At 39.7% G+C, this 18,703-nt stretch overlaps 2 protein-coding genes across 4 annotated transcripts in view; one reads left to right on the top strand and one right to left on the bottom strand.

Annotated features, from left to right (window-relative positions):
- The window catches only part of nup58 (nucleoporin 58), a 16,058-nt gene extending 13,439 nt beyond the window's left edge, over positions 1 to 2,619 (bottom strand). For 2 of the 3 annotated variants that reach the window (XM_015028324.1, XM_015028325.1), the window contains exons 1-3: positions 2,213 to 2,618; positions 1,590 to 1,753; positions 1,451 to 1,483 (exon numbers count right to left, since the gene is read on the bottom strand). In XM_015028324.1, the coding sequence (XP_014883810.1) occupies positions 1,451 to 1,483; positions 1,590 to 1,753; positions 2,213 to 2,292 (277 nt within the window). In that variant the 5' untranslated portion in view covers positions 2,293 to 2,618. Of the gene's footprint in view, positions 1 to 1,450; positions 1,484 to 1,589; positions 1,754 to 2,212 lie in introns of all 3 variants that reach the window. The other variant, XM_015028323.1, reaches the window with a different exon arrangement.
- Positions 2,620 to 3,297: 678 nt separating this feature from the next.
- On the top strand, positions 3,298 to 17,807 carry mtmr6 (myotubularin related protein 6). Its single transcript, XM_015028322.1, has 15 exons — positions 3,298 to 3,481; positions 5,870 to 6,001; positions 8,364 to 8,526; positions 9,544 to 9,701; positions 10,523 to 10,651; positions 11,321 to 11,455; positions 11,554 to 11,686; positions 11,779 to 11,888; positions 11,969 to 12,094; positions 12,179 to 12,228; positions 12,888 to 12,981; positions 13,075 to 13,181; positions 13,528 to 13,662; positions 13,779 to 13,905; positions 17,389 to 17,807. The coding sequence occupies exons 1-15, from the start codon at positions 3,458 to 3,460 to the stop codon at positions 17,737 to 17,739; spliced, it is 1,974 nt and encodes a 657-aa protein (XP_014883808.1). The 5' UTR covers positions 3,298 to 3,457; the 3' UTR covers positions 17,740 to 17,807.
- The last annotated feature ends 896 nt before the right edge of the window (positions 17,808 to 18,703 follow it).

Here is an 18,703-nt window from a genome sequence, read left to right as displayed (position 1 = left end):
GCTATGTGTATCACACATGTGAGTGTGTGTATGTGTGTGATTTATCTATCCATCATCCATCCATCCATCCATCCATCCATCATTTATCCAGAGTCGGGTCACGGGGTCAGCAGCCTAAGTAAGGAGGCTCAGAGTTCGCTCTCCCCCAGCCACTTGTTCCAGCTCCTCTGGGGGAACCCATGGCGTTCCCAGACCAGCTGAGAAACATTGTCAGCGTGTCTTGGGTCTTCCCCAGGCCTCCTCCTGGTGGGACGTCCCCGGAACACCTCACCAGAAAGGCATCCAGAAGGCATCCTGACCAGATGCGGAGTCACCTCAACTGGCTCCTCTCGACGTGAAGGAGCAGCGGTTCGACTCAGAGTCTCTCCTGAATATCTGACCTTCTCACCCTATCTCTAAGGGAGAGCCTAGTCACTCTATAGGGAAAACTAATTTTGGCCGCTTGTATCCATGACCTCGTTTTTTCGGACATGACTCAAGAGCTTTGCTTTTTGGCTCAGCTCTCTCTTCACCACGACAGATCGGTACAGCGCCCGCTTCACTGCAGACGCTGCACCAATCTGCCTGTTTATCTCCTGCTCCATTTTTCCCTCATTGGTGAACAAGATCCTGAGATACTTGAACTCCTCCACTTGGGGCAGGACATCCTCCCCGACCCAAAGAAGGCACTCTATACTTTTCTGGCTCATTTGTTTATGCATTTATTTCTATAGCGATGAATTTTTATTTTATTTATTGAGATGATAAAAGAAAGATCCTTGAACACATTGATCAACAGGTTTTGCATGTCATTCAGCACAGTCTCTCTCTCGGTTTTCTCATTCAGGGCGTCAGACACACAGACACGCACACACAAATAATAAAGACGCACAATAAAGTACAGGTGGTAATGTTACCTATTTGGTTAAATAACTAGTGTTGGGTAATTTTGAAGAAGGCTAATATGTTGATTTGTGACAATAACGCTGTCACAGTACTCATGATTGACACAAACACATTTGTGAGATAAAAAAATAAAGATAATACTTATATGTAAGAGTTCTTGCTATATAAAATAATATTATTCAGGGGTGACACTTAGGTCTTAGTGTGTTTGGTTCACAAAAAACTGTTTTCCTGACAGTAACAATTGGTAAGAAACAAAGATTCCCATTAAATTCCATAGGAAATGAATGCGGGTCATTTTGGACCCACTCACGGAAGAATGGGGTAGTAACATAAAACATGCTATTTCTTAAAATGTATAAAAGGTAAATTAAAAATTTGAATTGCATGATATCAGTAACATGTTTCTTGAGGAATACCTGGAATATGAAGTGATGAAAACTTTTCATTACAAAGATATTGCAAAAAGATGACCTCACCGGGTCAAAAAGGACCCAGTTACGCATCAGAGGCTCTAAGCTTAATGATAAATCAAACCTTTGTTAATTTTATTTTGTATACATACCTAATGTAAGACCTGTGGGGGCAGCAGAGGATGCTAAAACAATAAAATTCCAATGACGGTTATTACATGATGGATAACTTTTAAAACAATTATGTCAACAACTTCTTGTAATTTTCTGCAATATAAAAGTAATGCTTACTTGAGGCAGGTGTGTTGAAAGAGAAACCTCCCGCAGGTTTCTGAGCAAAAAGAACACCTCCAAGACCAAGAGATGGGGTGCTACTCGTGGTCGGAGCAGGGGTGGCAGCTGCTGTTCCCAGAGGAGTCCCAAACGAAAGGCCACCGGTATTGGCTGCAGGTGTACTTTAAAATAAATAAATAAATAAATTTAGTCAACCATTTGCCTTGAATAAATAATAATAAAAAATCTGATTAAAACGAAGTCTTATCTGCACAGTAATCAACCCTTCTGTGCTGCAAAATTAAACATTAAACCAATTAAAAGAAAACTCTGAAAATAGTTGTAAAAAATTGGTTGGGTAAAAATAAAAATAGGAACAGTCTATAATGACGAGCTTTCGTTTCTATAGATGCATCAGTTTATTTTTGCACATAAGTAGTAGCACAACCAAGAAATCTAAAACTAACAAAAAAAGATGAGGAAACATATTATACCACGCTTTTAGCTAATCCCGTGCTAAGCAGAGTTCTGGAGTAGAACATACTTCGGATTTACAGTAAAAAGTAACGCACGCTTCCTACAAAGTAAAAATTAAACAATGCTAACGTTAGCCACGTCGGCTATTTAAATATATGTATTACCTTGTGACACCACCAAATGTGAATCCTCCACCCGTGTTGGTGGAGCCCAGATTCCCACCGCCAAAGTTAAAACCAGACATTTTGCTATAAAAGGTAAACAATTTGCATTAATAAGCCGTAGGATAAAGAGCTCAAGCGTTAACTGTTAGCAAGCGTCAGTTAGCTCGCATGCCCGCGCGAGAGCAAAATAAGCGGTCTTATCTTTGCTCAAAACATTATAAAATGAGAATGTCTTATCTTCCCAGTGACTCCGGAGCTATTTCACTTCTGAATACTGATATTTTACTCCATACGGTATTGTTCTTACACTCAAGAAAGCTATAAATATCGTACTTTCCGCATGGTATTACTTTTCTATTGCCCGCCTGGTATTTCCCGAATGCAAGTGCATTTTGGGTATTTTTTTTTAACTACATTGCCCATCGTTCCCACTTTACTTCCGGTTAAAGATTGTACATGCGCAGAAATGCCACCGTTGGTGCCGTCATGACAAATCTTATTCCGACATAGTTTTCCAAATAAAAACTACAATTATGTACTTAGTTTGCGGGCATTGTCTTAAGACAGCTTTTTAATGTTGCTCACTGAGTCGTGGAAATCTTAGTAATTAGTTGTTTTATTATTATTATTATTATTATTATTAATTATTATTATTATTATTATTATTATTATTATGCATGTGATGTGAGGTCCTAGCAGGACATAAAGTATTGATAAAAAGTATTAAGGAAACAAATAAATACATAAAATAGTTTTATAATTTTACACACAAAAAATGTAAAATTGTAATCTAGCAGCCCGTTTCTGCCACTGAGATACTATCAATATGATGAGATAGTATCTCGTCTTACAGGGATTATAATAGTGTTCACTTTAATATCAGTATTACTTCTCGAAGCAACCAAACAACACAGCATTTTTTTTTTGCCAACTGCCGATTAAAAACAATCAAGAAGACGAAATCTTCCGTTGGAGCCCGGCTCCCCAGTCCCAAAGCACGTTCTCTGCAGAAATGCTCCGTGCCCTTATTTTGAAATTCTCATATCCCATGTCTTGGCGTCACGGTGGGGGACTTTACGCGGATGGAGGACCGAAATAATTGACAATAAACTCATATCGGGTACCACCGAAAAAGTAAAGGGGCTAATTCCACCGTTAGGGCTTTCAACAATCAATGATAGCGTTATCTCAAGAGGGCATCGTGTGAATCCTTGCAGCCGCTGACAGTCGTCTGTACTCGGAGAAATGGAACATATCCGAACGCCTAAGGTAGCTAACATTTTTTGCTATTTGCAGTTGGATGGGGTACAGTCAGCAATCGGGCCCTGTCTTTCTGGTTGGTTTGCAGAGCTTGAATGTCGCTACCTTCAGCATTATGCAGATGTTGAATTGAATGTGTTTTGTATAGAGCTTCTAGTGTGACGACGAGCAGGTGTCGCTCAGCAGCTCCAGGTGGCAGACGTGACGAGCATCAATTAGCTGTTTTTTTTTCTTTTTTTTTCTTTCTATAACAGATAGCATGACACCCAGATTGTAATATAAGTAGCTACCACCTTTATTATTGATTTGGGTAATGATCCTCGGTGGATCTATTGAGATAGAAACCCAAAGGAAAGATGAAGTTCCATAGAGATAGACTGGCAGACTGATAGGCCTTTTTGCAAAGCAGCTGATCGTATGTCGGAGCTGTAGATCTTTAGCTTTTCTATAACCTTAGCAGATTTATGTTTATTATAACGATGTCCTGGCAAATAATACATTCTTTTTCTGGAAATTATGACAAATAAATAGCCCACAGATGTAGTCCAGACATAAACAGGTAGTTCAGTTTAGCTTTGCCAGGCATTTGGAGCTGAAAAGATGTTGACAATATGGCATCTGCATATTTCAGTATTAAGTAATTTCTGGCCAGACAAAAAACAACAACAACACAATAACTGGTTTTTCTAGTAAGTGACCCAGATTTCTTTGTAACAGCAGAGAAGGTAAGTGAAACCCATACAGATTAAATCCGATATTTAACACTTTCAAGTAAGAAAAGGAGGCTTTTACTACAGATGCACCGATCAGGTTTTTACTGGTTTACAGCAATTTCTGATCATCTATGAGGTGCAACCTGATGCTACAGCTTATGACCAATTCCTTTTCTTTTTTTGTTTTGTAAAAGTTTAATAGCTATAACATCTACAGGAGAGGGAAAAAATGCTCAGTCTTTTTTGATAAAGGTATAATAGCTTTGGATGATACAGAAAATGACGGAATTACAATATTCCTCAGCCTGCGGATTAAAACATTTCCCTAACACATATCGCATATCTTTTTAGTTTTTGGTTAAACATTTGGTACACAAAGGCACAAAACACATGCAATTTGGTTAGACTATTTCTGGAAAGAAAATGGTGCAAACTCTTAGTACTAAATCACTTCAAATATGTTAAATAGATAAACTGGATCGCCGATCAGAGTCAGTAGAGGGAAATTTGAAAAAAAAAAAAAATCCAATTTCTGTCTGATAATTTATCTACTATTACCCAGTCAAGTAGGCTTGACGATGTGAGCTAAAGAAGATTACTTTTTAGTTTAGTTAGGGTGTGGATTTTGGATATTTCATCATACAAGTCATGGTTTGACTTTTTTTTCCCTCTTAACTTGAAGCCAGTTGAATATACAACTGTTGCAGGAAAAAAAACAAAAAACACTGGGATTAGGAGGGTGTGATTACCTGGAGACAAGGTGTGTCCTAACTCTTTGTTAATCTAGAAAACCTGGTATCTAAATTCAGTACTGAGAAACTGTTGAGAGTCTTTTGTGTAAAGTCAGTCCCACATATTCTCAGTTGGAGTATTAACAAAGGATTGTGTTTTCTTCCATTTTTTTTTTATTATTAGCTTCTACCTTCAGCTAAACACAACCCTGACTTCCTGTATCTAATGAGAGCCTTATTTATGACAAAACTCTGACCCTGGGGTTGCTTGGAGACAGACAGGCTTCGTTACGACATCGTATCAGGGAACAGCAGCCTAACAGCAGGAAGGAAGAGGAAGTCTGAGTCAACACTGGCAGAGTTAATGTGGTGTATCGCAGTTTTGGATATTTAGCAGCAATGGCAAGAAATGGAGACCCGCATTCAGTGCCGGGCACAAAAATCTCAATGCCTCTTCAGCATTTTCGCTTTTTGTCATCTAACAGCAAGCCTTAGTTTACCCAAGCAAGATAACGTTGTATTCTCTTAAAAAAAAAAGAAGAAAAAAAAAGCTGATTTTAGGTATTTTTATACTTTACATTTATGTATTAACAGATAAGGTACATGTTTTAAAAAAAAATATTAAGTTGATTGGATATGAGAGTTTCCTATCAGAAAAAATAAATCTGTGACATTCATACAAAATTAATCGGTTAATGGTTAAACTTTTGTTCTTTATTTTTAAGTCACTGTTTGTCTGTATTATAAAAGATCTGGCGGCCGAAAGCATCGCCAGGTGGTCAGCGTTATGTAATAGACCTGCACCAAGTGCTACCTACGCACCTTATGTTCAGTTTTCTCAGGTGTTCATAATTCATCTCTTTGTCTTTGATACGGCCGATGTACAGCCAAAGAAGCGGACTTTCCTGCTGAGGGCTCACAGATTACTTCCTCACACACTTGTGCGTTTGCAGGTGGAGCAGGTGCGGCTGGTGGATCGCTTCAGCAACAAATCCACAAATGGCACACTGTACCTCACCGCTACGCATCTCATTTTTGTGGAAAGCGGCTCCAACAACACAGCCTCTGCTGGCCAGGAGATCTGGGTGAGTGGGTCGAGCGGCGAGGCGTCTGCTTGTCTTTTATACGTTCACAAGTTTGGATCCGACTCCACGGTTAGGATTCTCAAAGAGTTGTTGGGGGATGGCGATGCAGTCGGTGCAGCCGTTGTTCAGGAGGTCTACTGGTTTTAAACCAAGATACCGGGATTTGACTGAGCCAGTAAGGCTCCAAATGGTGCGGCGATAGATGGTTAAAATGAGAAACTGCACAAGTCATTTCTCACAATCTCACAATGTAAAGGTTAAAAGCAACAACTTGGTCCTAATTGTTCTACGTTCTTAGAAATATTTCAATCACTTTGTCGCAAATATGTTATCTTAGGATGGCACTGCAGCTGCAGCCGTGCAGACAAGAAGGCCTGCGACGGTCGTTACAGTTTCGCTACCATCTGAGTTTCTACACTCTGCCAGTCTTTCTATATGTTGTTGTTCTATACCCTGTATAAGTTGTCTGTCTGTGCTCTGTTCTCTCTCTCTCTCTCTCTCTCTCTATATATATATATATATATATATATATATATATATATATATATATATATATATATATATATATATATATTGGTTGCATCCTAATGCCGCGTCATTGTTTACTTACACACAGCATGCCAGCTTCATAAAGTTGGCTTTGCTGGTTAGCGTGCATGCGTGCGCCAATTCAAAGCTGCACAAATCCAAAAAGTATCATCTTTAGCTCAGCTTTAATCCTCAGTTTTTCCTCTGCACTGTTGAATGTAACACAGCAAATTCACAGCTTGAGAGGTGTGGTGTGGGAAGAGCCAAGATTTAAAAAGAAGGAAAAAAAAAAAAAATGAAATCACTAACGAAATAATGAGGCCTGTTTCTTATTATAAACCTCCATTTAACCGACTAATTAACTCCCCTTATTTCGTCGTGGCAGTGGAATATTGGCAGGTGGGGAGAACTGCACTGTAGCTTTGTAATTGCAACTCCTTTTAGCTAAATTGCACATCAAAGAATAGAACAATAGAGTTCTCGACAAACGCTTCAGTTGCATTCCAAGTCCATAAATGACTATTTTACTGAAACAGTAAAATAAAGGCGCTTCGGTGTCCCACTGCTTTTATCTCTCCTTTAAAGAGACGTTGCCAAGCAAGCCCGCAGACTGAGGAAGTACAGTTTGCGTGTCGGCTGTAGAGTTGTTTAAGAAAGAGTGAAAAAGGAGGCATAGCTACCTGTGGTTAGAGTTTCATAACAACACCCAATAAGCAGTAGCACGTTTTCCATTCAGGCTTTTCTGCGTACTGGAGAGGAGGAGGAGGTGTGTGTGTTGTGTGTGTGTGTTTTCATTCGTGATCTGAAAGACGATCTCAGATGACTCTGATAAGATTTTTTTTATATATATCTAATTTACTGTTTTTGTGTTGCCGTGGCAGAGCATAAGCAGTGTGATGGTTTAAAGAAGGATGTGAAACACTCTAGGAAGGAAATCATTAGAGCTCTAATGAGCCCAGAGCAAAAACAGGATCTATTTCAGCAGTTCATCCTTTTCCAATAACATTTTGATGCACAATTTACTCAGTGTGCAGTGCTGATTTTTCAATCTTTAACAATTTTATAAATATATCATTAATTTTATTTAAATGCTCTCCACTAGTACAGCCTTTAGTTTGCCGTATGATGTAAGAGCTTGGCCCTGAACTGCATTGTGGGAAAGGGTTTGTGTGGTTTAAAATGCTCTGTGCAGCAAAAATCCAAACTCTCACCTCATTCTGGCCCCGTTTCCTGCTCATTGTGCTGAGAGATGGAAACGGTTTCTGTTTTTTTTTTTGTTATTTTACAAATTTAAACATATCCGCATCCTTCCGTTTCTGCTGCTTCCTGTGTGTGTCTTTTGACACGAAAGTTGCATGACACTGCATGTGTGAGTTGTGTGGGAAGTCATTTTGTGATCAGTCTGCAGAGTCCAGGGGAGAGATTTTATCAGAGTTTAATAGGAACCTCATAAAATATTAAACAGCATGAGAGAGAATGTCTTAACGGCTGGTGCTGTCAACATTAAGGCTGCACAAGTGTGTGTGTGTGTGTGTTTCTGTTTATCTCGGTGTCCTCTATTTATCATTACCCTATGCAGATGAGTCTATGTTTTAATTATTTCCTATGAAGGGTGGGGAACAAACTACACCGAGGAATATAATCTGCTGAGTATTAAGAGTTTATGAAAGCCTGCTTGTGTTGAGCACATTTCAGAACAGTTTCAGTCGTGCTCTTGAGGGTTTACCCGACATCCTGCACAGGGAGGATCCTGCGGGTTTTTCCGACATCTGCTGAAAATAATCAACTGTCGTCCCCTCCTTTTTTTTTTTTTGTTTTTTTTTTTTCTCCCCAGATTTTGCACCACCACATAGCCTCGGTGGAGAAGCAGAGCCTGACCACCTCGGGCTGCCCGCTGGTCATCCAGTGCCGGAACTTCAGGGTGGTTCATTTTGTGGTACAGAGGGAAAGAGACTGCCATGACATCTATAGTTCACTGCTGCGTCTACTGCGGCCAGGTGATTTTCACCGTCCGTTCTCCTGATTTTTTTTTTTTTTTTGTCCTTGTAAAAGGTTTTGCTGATTTTCACTGTGAAGATGTGTTTTAATATCAAAGATAATCTGAATACATTCGAAAAGCAGTTTCGGAAGTACGATTTTCTGTATTCGAGGGGGAAAAGAGCTACCAAAGCCTGCCTGGGCCTATATGAAAATATAATCGCCCCAACTGTTAACTAAATATTTCTGATTAGCCACATGTTTTTGTCTAGTTTCACTTGCTCTCTAGCAAAAGATCCTGAAGTAGAATATGCTGCCATAATTTTGTGACCATAAGCTTAAACTTGCTTCATTTATCCCACAAGACAATGATCCAAAGGACACCAGCAAAATTTGTCTCTCAGTGGTTAAATAAAAAAAACTAAATAAAGTTTTGAGTGAGTTAGAAAGTTTCTGGAATTACTTCCAGTTACGATGTTGTGGCTTGACCTTAAAAAGCATGACATTTGTGCTTGACAGTCTTCCAGTTTAGCCAAGAACTCTGCAAAAGAGGAGCTGGTTTAAGATTCCTCAACAAGGATGGAATAGACTTTCTGCCTGTGAAAACAATTGCAGCTGTTGCTGTCAAAGATATCACAAGCGGCTATTTGGTTTCTGTGGCAATCGGGTGGAATTTTAGGGAAAAAAAAAAAAAACTTTCTAAAGAGAGAAGAAAAACACAAGAAATCGTGTTTTGCCTGCTGGCACTTTTTCATAGGAGTGGAAGTCGGAGGATTGTAATTTTCAAAATGTTTTAAGCATTAGTCTTTTTTTTTAATTTGGAAGAAGAGTGAACTCAAATGCTGGAAGTGATAAACCAGTAAGTAATGTACACTTCTACCCTGGTAATCCGATGTTCCTGAATCTTGCAGTGGAAATGATCAGTGTGAGAAAATAATACCCAGAAAGCCTCCTTGAACAGGTTTCTGTGGACAAAGTGCGCTTAAAACTGTGCATACCGACTGGAATTTGGGACATGCATTTTCTATTTGTCTCAGTGCATTACGAGGAACTCTACGCGTTCTCCTACAACCCCAAGCAAAACGACCAGCAGAGAGAGGAGGGCTGGCAGCTCATCGACCTGGGGGCGGAGTTTGAGAGGATGGGCGTCCCCAATGACCAATGGCAGCACACTGACGTCAACAGAGACTACAAGGTAGACCATTAACTAAAGTAATAAAAAAAAAAAATCTTTGATATAATTGCCCACGGAGGTTATTGACACATTTACCCATTTTTGGTGCATCTCATATTTGCTGACGCCTTGGGTGCCTTCTACTGTGGTAGAATGATCATCTGTGGAAGGTCAGCTTAGGATTTGTCAGCCTTGAAGCCTGAAAGATGCAGCTGGTGAAAAATGCTGTGTGATTGTGTTTGGTTGGATGTATGGAAAAGTTCAGGGCGCAGTAATTTGGAGGATTATGGGAAATTAAAGGTTAAAAATTCAACCACATAAGGTTCAAGACTGTTTCAACCTTTGGACCATCATAAACTCAACCTTCCACAAGGAAATCGAAGCATCAGCAGTCGGACCACATGTTTACTCGAAAGTCATTTCCGACTTCCCGAATGCCAACTCTGCATTATAGTTGCAGTTGACGTTGTTGTTTCATGTTTGACACAATGTGTTAGTGAAATATTCCCTTTTTTTATTATTATTATAGGAACACATTTTTTCCCAAAAGTTGTGGGCTATGTCTGGGGTGCAGCCTTTTTAATTTGTAACGCAGCAGAAGAATGAACAATTGCTGCACATTTGGAAAGGTCGTACCATGGTTGCCCACTAGAGGGGGATAAAACTTCACTTTTAGTTTTGCTTTTGAGCTCCAGCAGTAACGTGGCAAACGTCTGGAGAACAGAACATCGCTCGCCCTGCATTTTCTCATATTTAAACAAAGCAACTTGTTAAGCTGGAAGAGTTTGAAATTTCTCTCCGTTTCGTTAATATCTATAAATTTTTTCCTGTTGGTTTTCTAGGTGTGTGAGACATATCCACGCGACCTGTACGTTCCCATCACAGCCAGTAAGCCCATCATCGTTGGCAGCTCCAAGTTCCGAAGCAAAGGACGCTTTCCTGTGCTCACATACTTTTACCAAGAGAAAAAGGTACTTTCTGTTGGAGCATAGTTCGGTTTTTCAGGGCTTTTTAGTTGATGTTGTCGTTTTTATATTTGACATCGTATGTCAAATATAACATGTATCATATGTGTCAATGTTACAAAAGTCTAGTTTGGCCTTTTTGGATGCTTTAAATATACAATGCCTATGCAGTGGGGGGGAAAAAAAGAGAAGATCACAGTCAGATTGCAGTACTTGCATCAATGTGCAAGCCACGTTTCACGCAAATCCACTCAGAATTTAGTTGAGGATTCTTTGTCTGTTTTTAATGAAGGTGCATTAAAGAAATTGTCCTTTAAGTGCCTTTTCTATCAATTAAAACAACGTCCTTTTAAATTAGCTCAACATTACAAAAATATGTCACAGTCACCTTTCATGACCTCTGAGTGGAAATTCAGGCAGAAACCTTCTGTGGCATACTGACCGACAAGCTTGCCTCGGAGTTAACTGGATTTTCTTGCGAGGTAACAGTGAAAGGCAAGAACTTGAAGATATGCTTGGTCTTTCATCACATCGGCTTTACAGCATGGAAAAAATTAGATTGGAATTCAAAAGAAGGCTTTAAAATGTTAATCCATGACTATAAATAACAGGTAACTCATGGAGCGTAGTCGAAATGTCGTCACATTTGGCCATTTCTGTCATCTTGTGCAACAGGCGGCAGTGTGTCGCTGCAGTCAGCCTCTCTCTGGGTTCAGCGCGCGGTGCCTCGAAGATGAGAGCATGCTGCAGGCCATCAGTAAGGCCAATCACAACAGTCGCTTTGTTTACGTCATGGACACGAGGCCAAAGGTAAAGTTGTAACATTTTAGTTATTTTCTTTAAAAAAAAAAAAAAAAAAGAAAAAAGAAATGATTTACGTGAGTTTAAAGACCGTAATTTTCCTGCAGCTGAACGCGCTGGCCAACCGCGCTGCTGGCAAAGGCTACGAGAACGAGGACAACTACTCTAACATCCGCTTTCAGTTTGTTGGGATCGAAAATATCCACGTAATGAGGTCAAGCCTGCAGAAGTTACTGGAAGGTAAGGGAGCTGTGAAGAACATCAAGACACCTCTTTGCTTTAATATGCTGTCTGACTGTGTGTCTCTCTCTCTCTCTCTCTCTCTCTCGTAGTTATTGGAGCTCGGTCTCTTACCATGAGCGACTACCTGGTGGGACTGGAAAACAGCGGCTGGCTGCGACATATCAAAGCTGTAGTAGATGCAGCTGTGTGTCTTACAAAGGTAACCATTTGTCTTTTCATTAATATTGTCCTGTTTCTCATAGTAAAAGCCTAATTCCTCTAAACACACTCACTCCTTAGGCGGTGACAGTAGAAGGGGCCAGTGTGTTAGTTCACTGCTCAGATGGATGGGACAGAACTGCCCAAGTCTGCGCCCTGGGGTCGCTGCTCATGGACCCCTATTATCGCACCATCAAGGGCTTTATGGTATGAATATTGGTTTAAATCTCTTCTATCCAGGTGAGTTGCTGCTGTTTCAAACTTATGTTATATAATCATTTGTCTTGTCAGGTGCTAATAGAGAAAGACTGGATTTCCTTTGGTCACAAGTTTGCAGACAGGTAAAGGCTAACTCCGCTCCCAAGATATTTCCTTATTCATTATATGTGTTTACTTGAGTACATTGTCAATCAAGTTTCAATCAATCAACCCGGTTTGTTCGTGCAGCACATTTCAGTAACGAGGCGGTTCAAAGAGCTTTACTTTGTGAAAACATGATGGACACATCACATGATCGAAAACCAGTAGCAGACGTTGCATTTTGTCGAGTGCCATCGTTGTTGGTCATTACCAAACTCATCTTTGTCTTTTAGAACTTTTTGGATATTTTACAGTTATTACACTGTTATTACACTGTTATGTTTTTGCTCCCTGATATTTATTGTATTTTGTTAACCGAAAAATATCTGATCACTGCTTTCAGTTAAACAAATGTATAATACTTTTTTATTATTATTATTAAAAAAAAATAACTGCCTGTCTGCAGCAACAACATTCAAATTGTCTGTTGAAATGTAGCATACTAAGATTTGTAGAAACAGATTCCAAGTGACTAAACTTAGTCACTTAAATAGGTTTATTAAATGAGAATAAAGGAGATATGGCAAAAAAAAAAAAACTGGTGCAATCTTCTTTTTCATGGAGGAAAAAACTGAAACAGGAGCCCATGGTTGGATGTTATTTTTTTTTTTGGACCATCAATGTAATCCTGTATTTCAAGGTGTGACCAGCTCGACGGGGATCCAAAGGAAGTGTCTCCGATCTTCACTCAGTTTCTCGAGTGTGTTTATCAGCTGACTGAGCAGTTCCCGCAAGTATGAGCGAATCTGCTGACAGCATAACGAATTTGCATCACCTCCTTTCAATGTGCTTGATTGTCTTTCATCTAATAATGGCACTCTCATTAGGCTTTTGAGTACAGCGAGTGGTTCCTGCTGCAGATCCATGAGCATGTGCACTCTTGTCAGTATGGAAACTTCCTAGGGAACAATCAGAGGCAGAGAGAGGAGCTGCAGTAAGTATAAACATCTCAACTTGTATTTTGTTGACAGTATTTTTACCCCTTTGAGACACTTTGAACAAACTATTGGGAAAAAAAACAACCCCCTCCTTTTTTTTTTTTTTTTGCCTTGTCAGATTTATCAAAGCAAATATGTTGCAAAAGTTTAAGGACACTAAGTTAAGAGCTTCACAGACAGACTGCATGTCTGCATTTTCTTTTGTATTGTTCAGTTTAAGCTCAATACAATGTATTTAAAGGTTTTACTAAAACCGGTAGTAAAATAGCATCTGAAGTCAGATGTTTCGGATAGACTGGTGTGTAAACGACTGCTGTTGTTAACCATCACTCTGTGTCTTAGGCTTAGAGAGCGAACTCACTCACTCTGGGCCTATCTGATGAGTGAAAAGCAGAACTACTTGAATCCATTCTACAAGCCTTCATACTCTGAAGCACATCCTGTGCTGGAGCCCTCCACCTTGCCATACCATTTCAAGTCAGTACCAGACACACGACTTGCCAGCGTTTGCCGTATTGCACTTTTACAGGTCTCCGACTTTGTATTTATTTATGAATATTGCCTCTATGCCTTTTTAATCCTGTGCTCCCAAGGTTCTGGAGGAACATGTACCACCAGTTCGATCGGTCCATGCATCCACGGCAGTCCATCCTCAAAACCACTCTGACTCTGAAGGAGAACAGCCGTCAAGCAGAGAGCACACTGCGAGCTCTGGAGACTGTGAGTTGAATTCCCTTGTTTGTACATTTACACGTATACTGAGAAATGTTTAGCTTAGAGCGGTTAGTCTGTGAACTTCTATTGATGTTGACCCCTAAAAAAAAATAACACTGGAAGACATTTGTGACCTTCCATAATTGTCAGGGCTTGGAACACATTGATAACTTCTCGTAGTTCTAATTGTTATTTGAGTTTACAAGTCTTAGTAGGCTGGGCAATAAATCAATAACAATATATATTGTGATAGGTCGTTATCGGTATCGGTAGAATATTTGTGCATTGGAACGTTCAATGATTTCACTGAACTTCCTTCCAGAACTGCTCAGCATTCTGGTGGATGTAGGCAGAGGAGAAGCTTTAGCCTCTCGACCTCTCTCAGCTCAACTAAGCAAGGCTGGTGGCATAAACTAACTCACCCACTTGTAACCTAGCAACACGCTTTTTAGCAACTTGTGCAGCAGCTAGTCAGTTGTAGGTTTCCCTATAAAGCCTCACAACTGCTTAAAAATGGAAAACAATGGCTTGGAGTGAAAGGAGGGGAAAAAAAAAAGTAGTGGTGTAAAATTATTACAAGTTGACATCTACTGATCATGTTAGATTAAATGCTTGTGAACTCTCACCCACAAGAACCTGTCTGGGCTACACACACAAGTTGTTTTGCTGCAGCTGCATTAGAGCCAGATACTATCTCGCCCCCTTGTTTTGAATCCCTCATCCTTGGTATAAAACTCAGGTGTTGTCTCTGCCTGGCAGAGCTTTTCACCCAGAACTCCTTCGTTATTGGTTGTCCTACAAGCTCTCTGTGTTGTGCACAATATATGAGTAATCCTGATTGAGTGATTTCACCTGACAGTTCTTGGTAATAGTTTTTTTTTCTTTTTTTTGACACAACAAAGTATAGCAGCTTGAGAGGAAATTGTGACTCAAACAGGAAATATCACATCACCGGTTCTGCGGTATTTAAAGCAAAAACTTAATCAATGATCAATTTTATTGACTAACATGAAACACTTATCATGACACTACAGCCAATATTTATTTAGATTTTAACATATTTAGTTTGATGTCTGATTAGGATTTACTTGAGGAAACTCTGTTTTAAATGATCCTTTCTTTCCTACACAAGTAAATAAACAAATGTCACAATGTGTGTGCGAACTCATTAACCCTGGTTTGGATTGTGTTTGGAGTGCAATTCCTATTTAAATGGCTTAAGTTGATTTCTTGTTTGAAAAAGTTTTAAGGGCAACTTTTTGTAGTGAAAATACAGTAAAGACATGGCAGGTTTCCTCTCGTCAGCTGAATAAGTTTGTGTGTTCCTTTCTGTAAAAACAGACCACAAAACTACGTCTCTCTGTTGGTCATTCGTTTGAATGTACTTGCACCTCACTGCAAGCATTGGCACCTCCAACCTTCAACCCCCCCCCCTCCTCCCACTTCCTTTTGACATTTTTTTTTCACCCTAACGCAGCACATGGGTGGAGAGAAGAGAAAGTTGTTCAGGCCTGTTTGATTTGCATCACTTTGAATCATTACCTCTAGGCAAATGTGAACTCTAATACCCTCACAAGTTTGAGCCTTAACAGGCAGCTCTGAATTTGCTCTAATCGCCTAAGCTATCCCACTTCACACATTGGTTGACTTTTCAGCATTTTGTATTTGTGTGTTTCAGTAATGATGCACAAATTCTTAGAGATGTTTAGATGTTTCAACTTCAGTCACTTCAGGGTTTGGTTTATTATTTACTTGCATAATTAATTTAAGATGAAATTTGAGCGCGGGATTCTGTCTGCAATACTGGATTCTGATATTTTTGATTTTGATTTTGTACATACAGACATTGACACAGGCTTAAGTTTATTTCATGTTTTTTTTTTTTTTTTGAGGAAAAACAATTGAGGAAACTCTGTGGTTAACTTGAGCACATTTATTGATGCCTTCTCCTATGCTGGCTCAGGTTGGAGCACACAGAAAGAGAGTTTTTGACACCGTCTGCAGATCTAACCTTTCCAAAAAGATCATTTGACATGTAGGTACTGTCAAATTTGATCTAGAAACCTGGTGATCCCAAGGCGCTAACCACAGCTGCGTCTCTCATTTAATAAGCTTTGGAGATCTATTTTCTTTTCTTTCCACCGCACCATCAAGATAAATGTCACGCCAAGTCGTAAACAGGAAGCCATGAATTACTAATTCAGTTTCCTTGATGAACTCTGATGAACCTAAAAACAAGTCTTGCGTAGACAAGAAAAGGTTCATTCAAATTTCTTTTAAAGTGACTTTTTTTTTTTTTTTTTGTCAATGTTGGTCCTTGAATAAAGTCCACAGAATAATGAGATATTCCTATTAGATTGTAAATACTATGTTACTTTAATAAAAGTTTAACCTGCCATAGGGTTCTCTACAGATCTTTATGGTTTAGATCTGTCAGAACTAAGTTTAAAATGTTCTGGAGTTATTAAAGTATCTTTAATAGCTTGTATTGAATTAGACTATTGATTTAAATGGCACATAAGAGCGATATCACCTCAGAACCTGCTTCATTAGCCAAGTCGATGCTCACGATTGAGAAATCTGACTTCACTTCAACTCGCTATCAATGTACAAACATTTAAATATGCAAGTATGAACTTTAGAGAAGCTGTCCGAATTGGGTCAAACCTTTTGGGTTTCTTTCCACAAACTTCTCACAATAGTTTGTTCTGACCCATTCCTCCCAAAAACTTTGTCTCCGTCAGGTTTGTTGGCTGCATCACTCTCACACGCCTTGTCGGATCTATTTGCAAATTCGATGTTGTGTGATGCTGCCACCCCCATGCTCCGCGGCTCCTCCTCATCCAATGATGATCATTATGGCCAACCAGTTCCGCTTTAGTTTCTTCAGACCTCGAGACGTGTCTCTAAAAAAACAGCCATAATCTGGCATTTTGTCCTTGTGTTCATCTGCAAACCATAATCTGGGATGTCATATTTCTTTTGGAGTAATGGCTTCTTCCTCACTGAGTGGCATTTCAGCCCATGTTGGTACAGAACTGTTTTACTGTGGATAATGGCCAAAATACTTTCATCTCCGGGACACAGAGCCTGTCTCCTTCTTGATGGTGGTCGGACATTCCCATCACGTCTATACTTGCATATTATCATTTCAGCGCATGAATGCGAAACCTATAAGCGTCTCAAGATTGCTCCGAAGGATAAGCCAGGCTTGTGCAGCTACACAGTACTCTTCCTGATTTCTTATGAGTTTCTAATCAAGAGATCAGTGTGTTTCAGGCGTAGCCTTAAAATACATCAATTGTGGTGCAATTGAATTTAAAATATTTTTTAGGAGTCTATTTATTCAGCGTATGTGAACTTCTGGTTTCCTCTGCACTCCGCCATTTGTTCCTGTTGTAAAATCAGGCACAAGGGTGAAAAGTGAATCCAGCCAGGGTGAATAAAATGTGTGTTTTTGTTTTTTTTGTCCCCACACTATCCATCCAGAGGCTCAAACAACTTGGTGTGACCCCCGTTGCGACCTCTGACCCCCCGGCACCTCCTCCAACCAGAGACCAACGCACCAACCCCCTGCCACCGCGGCCCGACTCCCTCATCTTAGGCGCACCCATCAACCACAAAGAGGTGCAGCGTCGCGAGGAGGACGACGAGCAAGACGAAGTGGGCGAGGAGGCCATGGAGAGCACAGACACGGAGCGGACAGTAGAGGGCAGCAGCGGCAGCGAGAGCAGGAAGCAGAGCTACGGAGAACTGGAAGGGACATGCAACAGTGAACTTGCCAAAGAGGAGCCAGCTGTTGTCAGTCTGGAGCTTGGCGTGGCACGAATGACCTGCTGAAGCCAAAGCAGGAGTGTTTCTGGACGGAGAGACTGGTGCGGATGAGTGACGGGGGCTTTACCGAAGGGGTGTGTGTGTGTGTGTGTGTGCGCGTGTGTGTATGCGTGTGGACAGGAAACTGTCATTCTGTTTGTGATTACACTCTGATTACGCAATGGCTAGTGGCTGATATTGTCTCTGTACAGTTTAAATCTCAGTGGAAGGCCTCATAAATATGTCATATACTGCTCCTACCATTGAAAAGCTTCTTCTTTTTTTTTTTTTTAAGAATCTTGTAACGCCTAATGGAGAGAAAAAAAAAGAAGGAAAATAAATTCATTCAAAACTAAAACATCTTGTATCTTCTTTCAGCTATTTATGACACATTTTTAAAGACATGACCTAGATATTTTAAACAGCTGTTTATCCTGGTTAAATACGTGGCGAATCAAAGATTTTGGCTCTGGACATATTTAATTTCATTTAAAGGCAAGAGGCCAACCTAATCTGATGCTGTTGATCTGAATTTGCTCTGATTTGATTGGCGGATAAAAAAAATAAAATAAAATAAACATCGTAGAAGATGAAAGATGGCACGGCATATCAGGCACAGGAAATTTAGTTCTTGCTTTATGCACTGGTTTTCTCAACTCTCTTCTCTTTTATCCTTATGTTATTGTCTGGAAGTTGCATGTATTCATTAATTCTTTGCAAAATATCTATTATCCTGATTCCACCATGCATCCATTAATCTGTCATCAAACATTTATTCACCTATATTCATCTATCTATTATAATCCTTCATCCATCCATCGATTTGTCCTCTTCCATCTATCCATCATCCATCCATACATCACAAAACATCCAGCCAGCTAGCTTGCCATGTCTTTTTTTTTTTTTTTTTTTTTTTTTTTTTTGGGTTTTTTGTTATTTTAAAAAAATTTTTTTTAATTTTTTAAAATGATTTTTTTTTTTTTTTTTTTTT

The sequence above is a fragment of the Poecilia latipinna genome, unplaced genomic scaffold (genome assembly GCF_001443285.1).
Source record: "Poecilia latipinna isolate Pla-1442-1.1 unplaced genomic scaffold, P_latipinna-1.0 Scaffold120, whole genome shotgun sequence".
Lineage (NCBI taxonomy): Eukaryota > Metazoa > Chordata > Actinopteri > Cyprinodontiformes > Poeciliidae > Poecilia > Poecilia latipinna.
The sequence above is the reverse complement of the archived record's forward strand: the minus strand, read 5'-3'. Positions and strand labels throughout refer to the sequence as shown.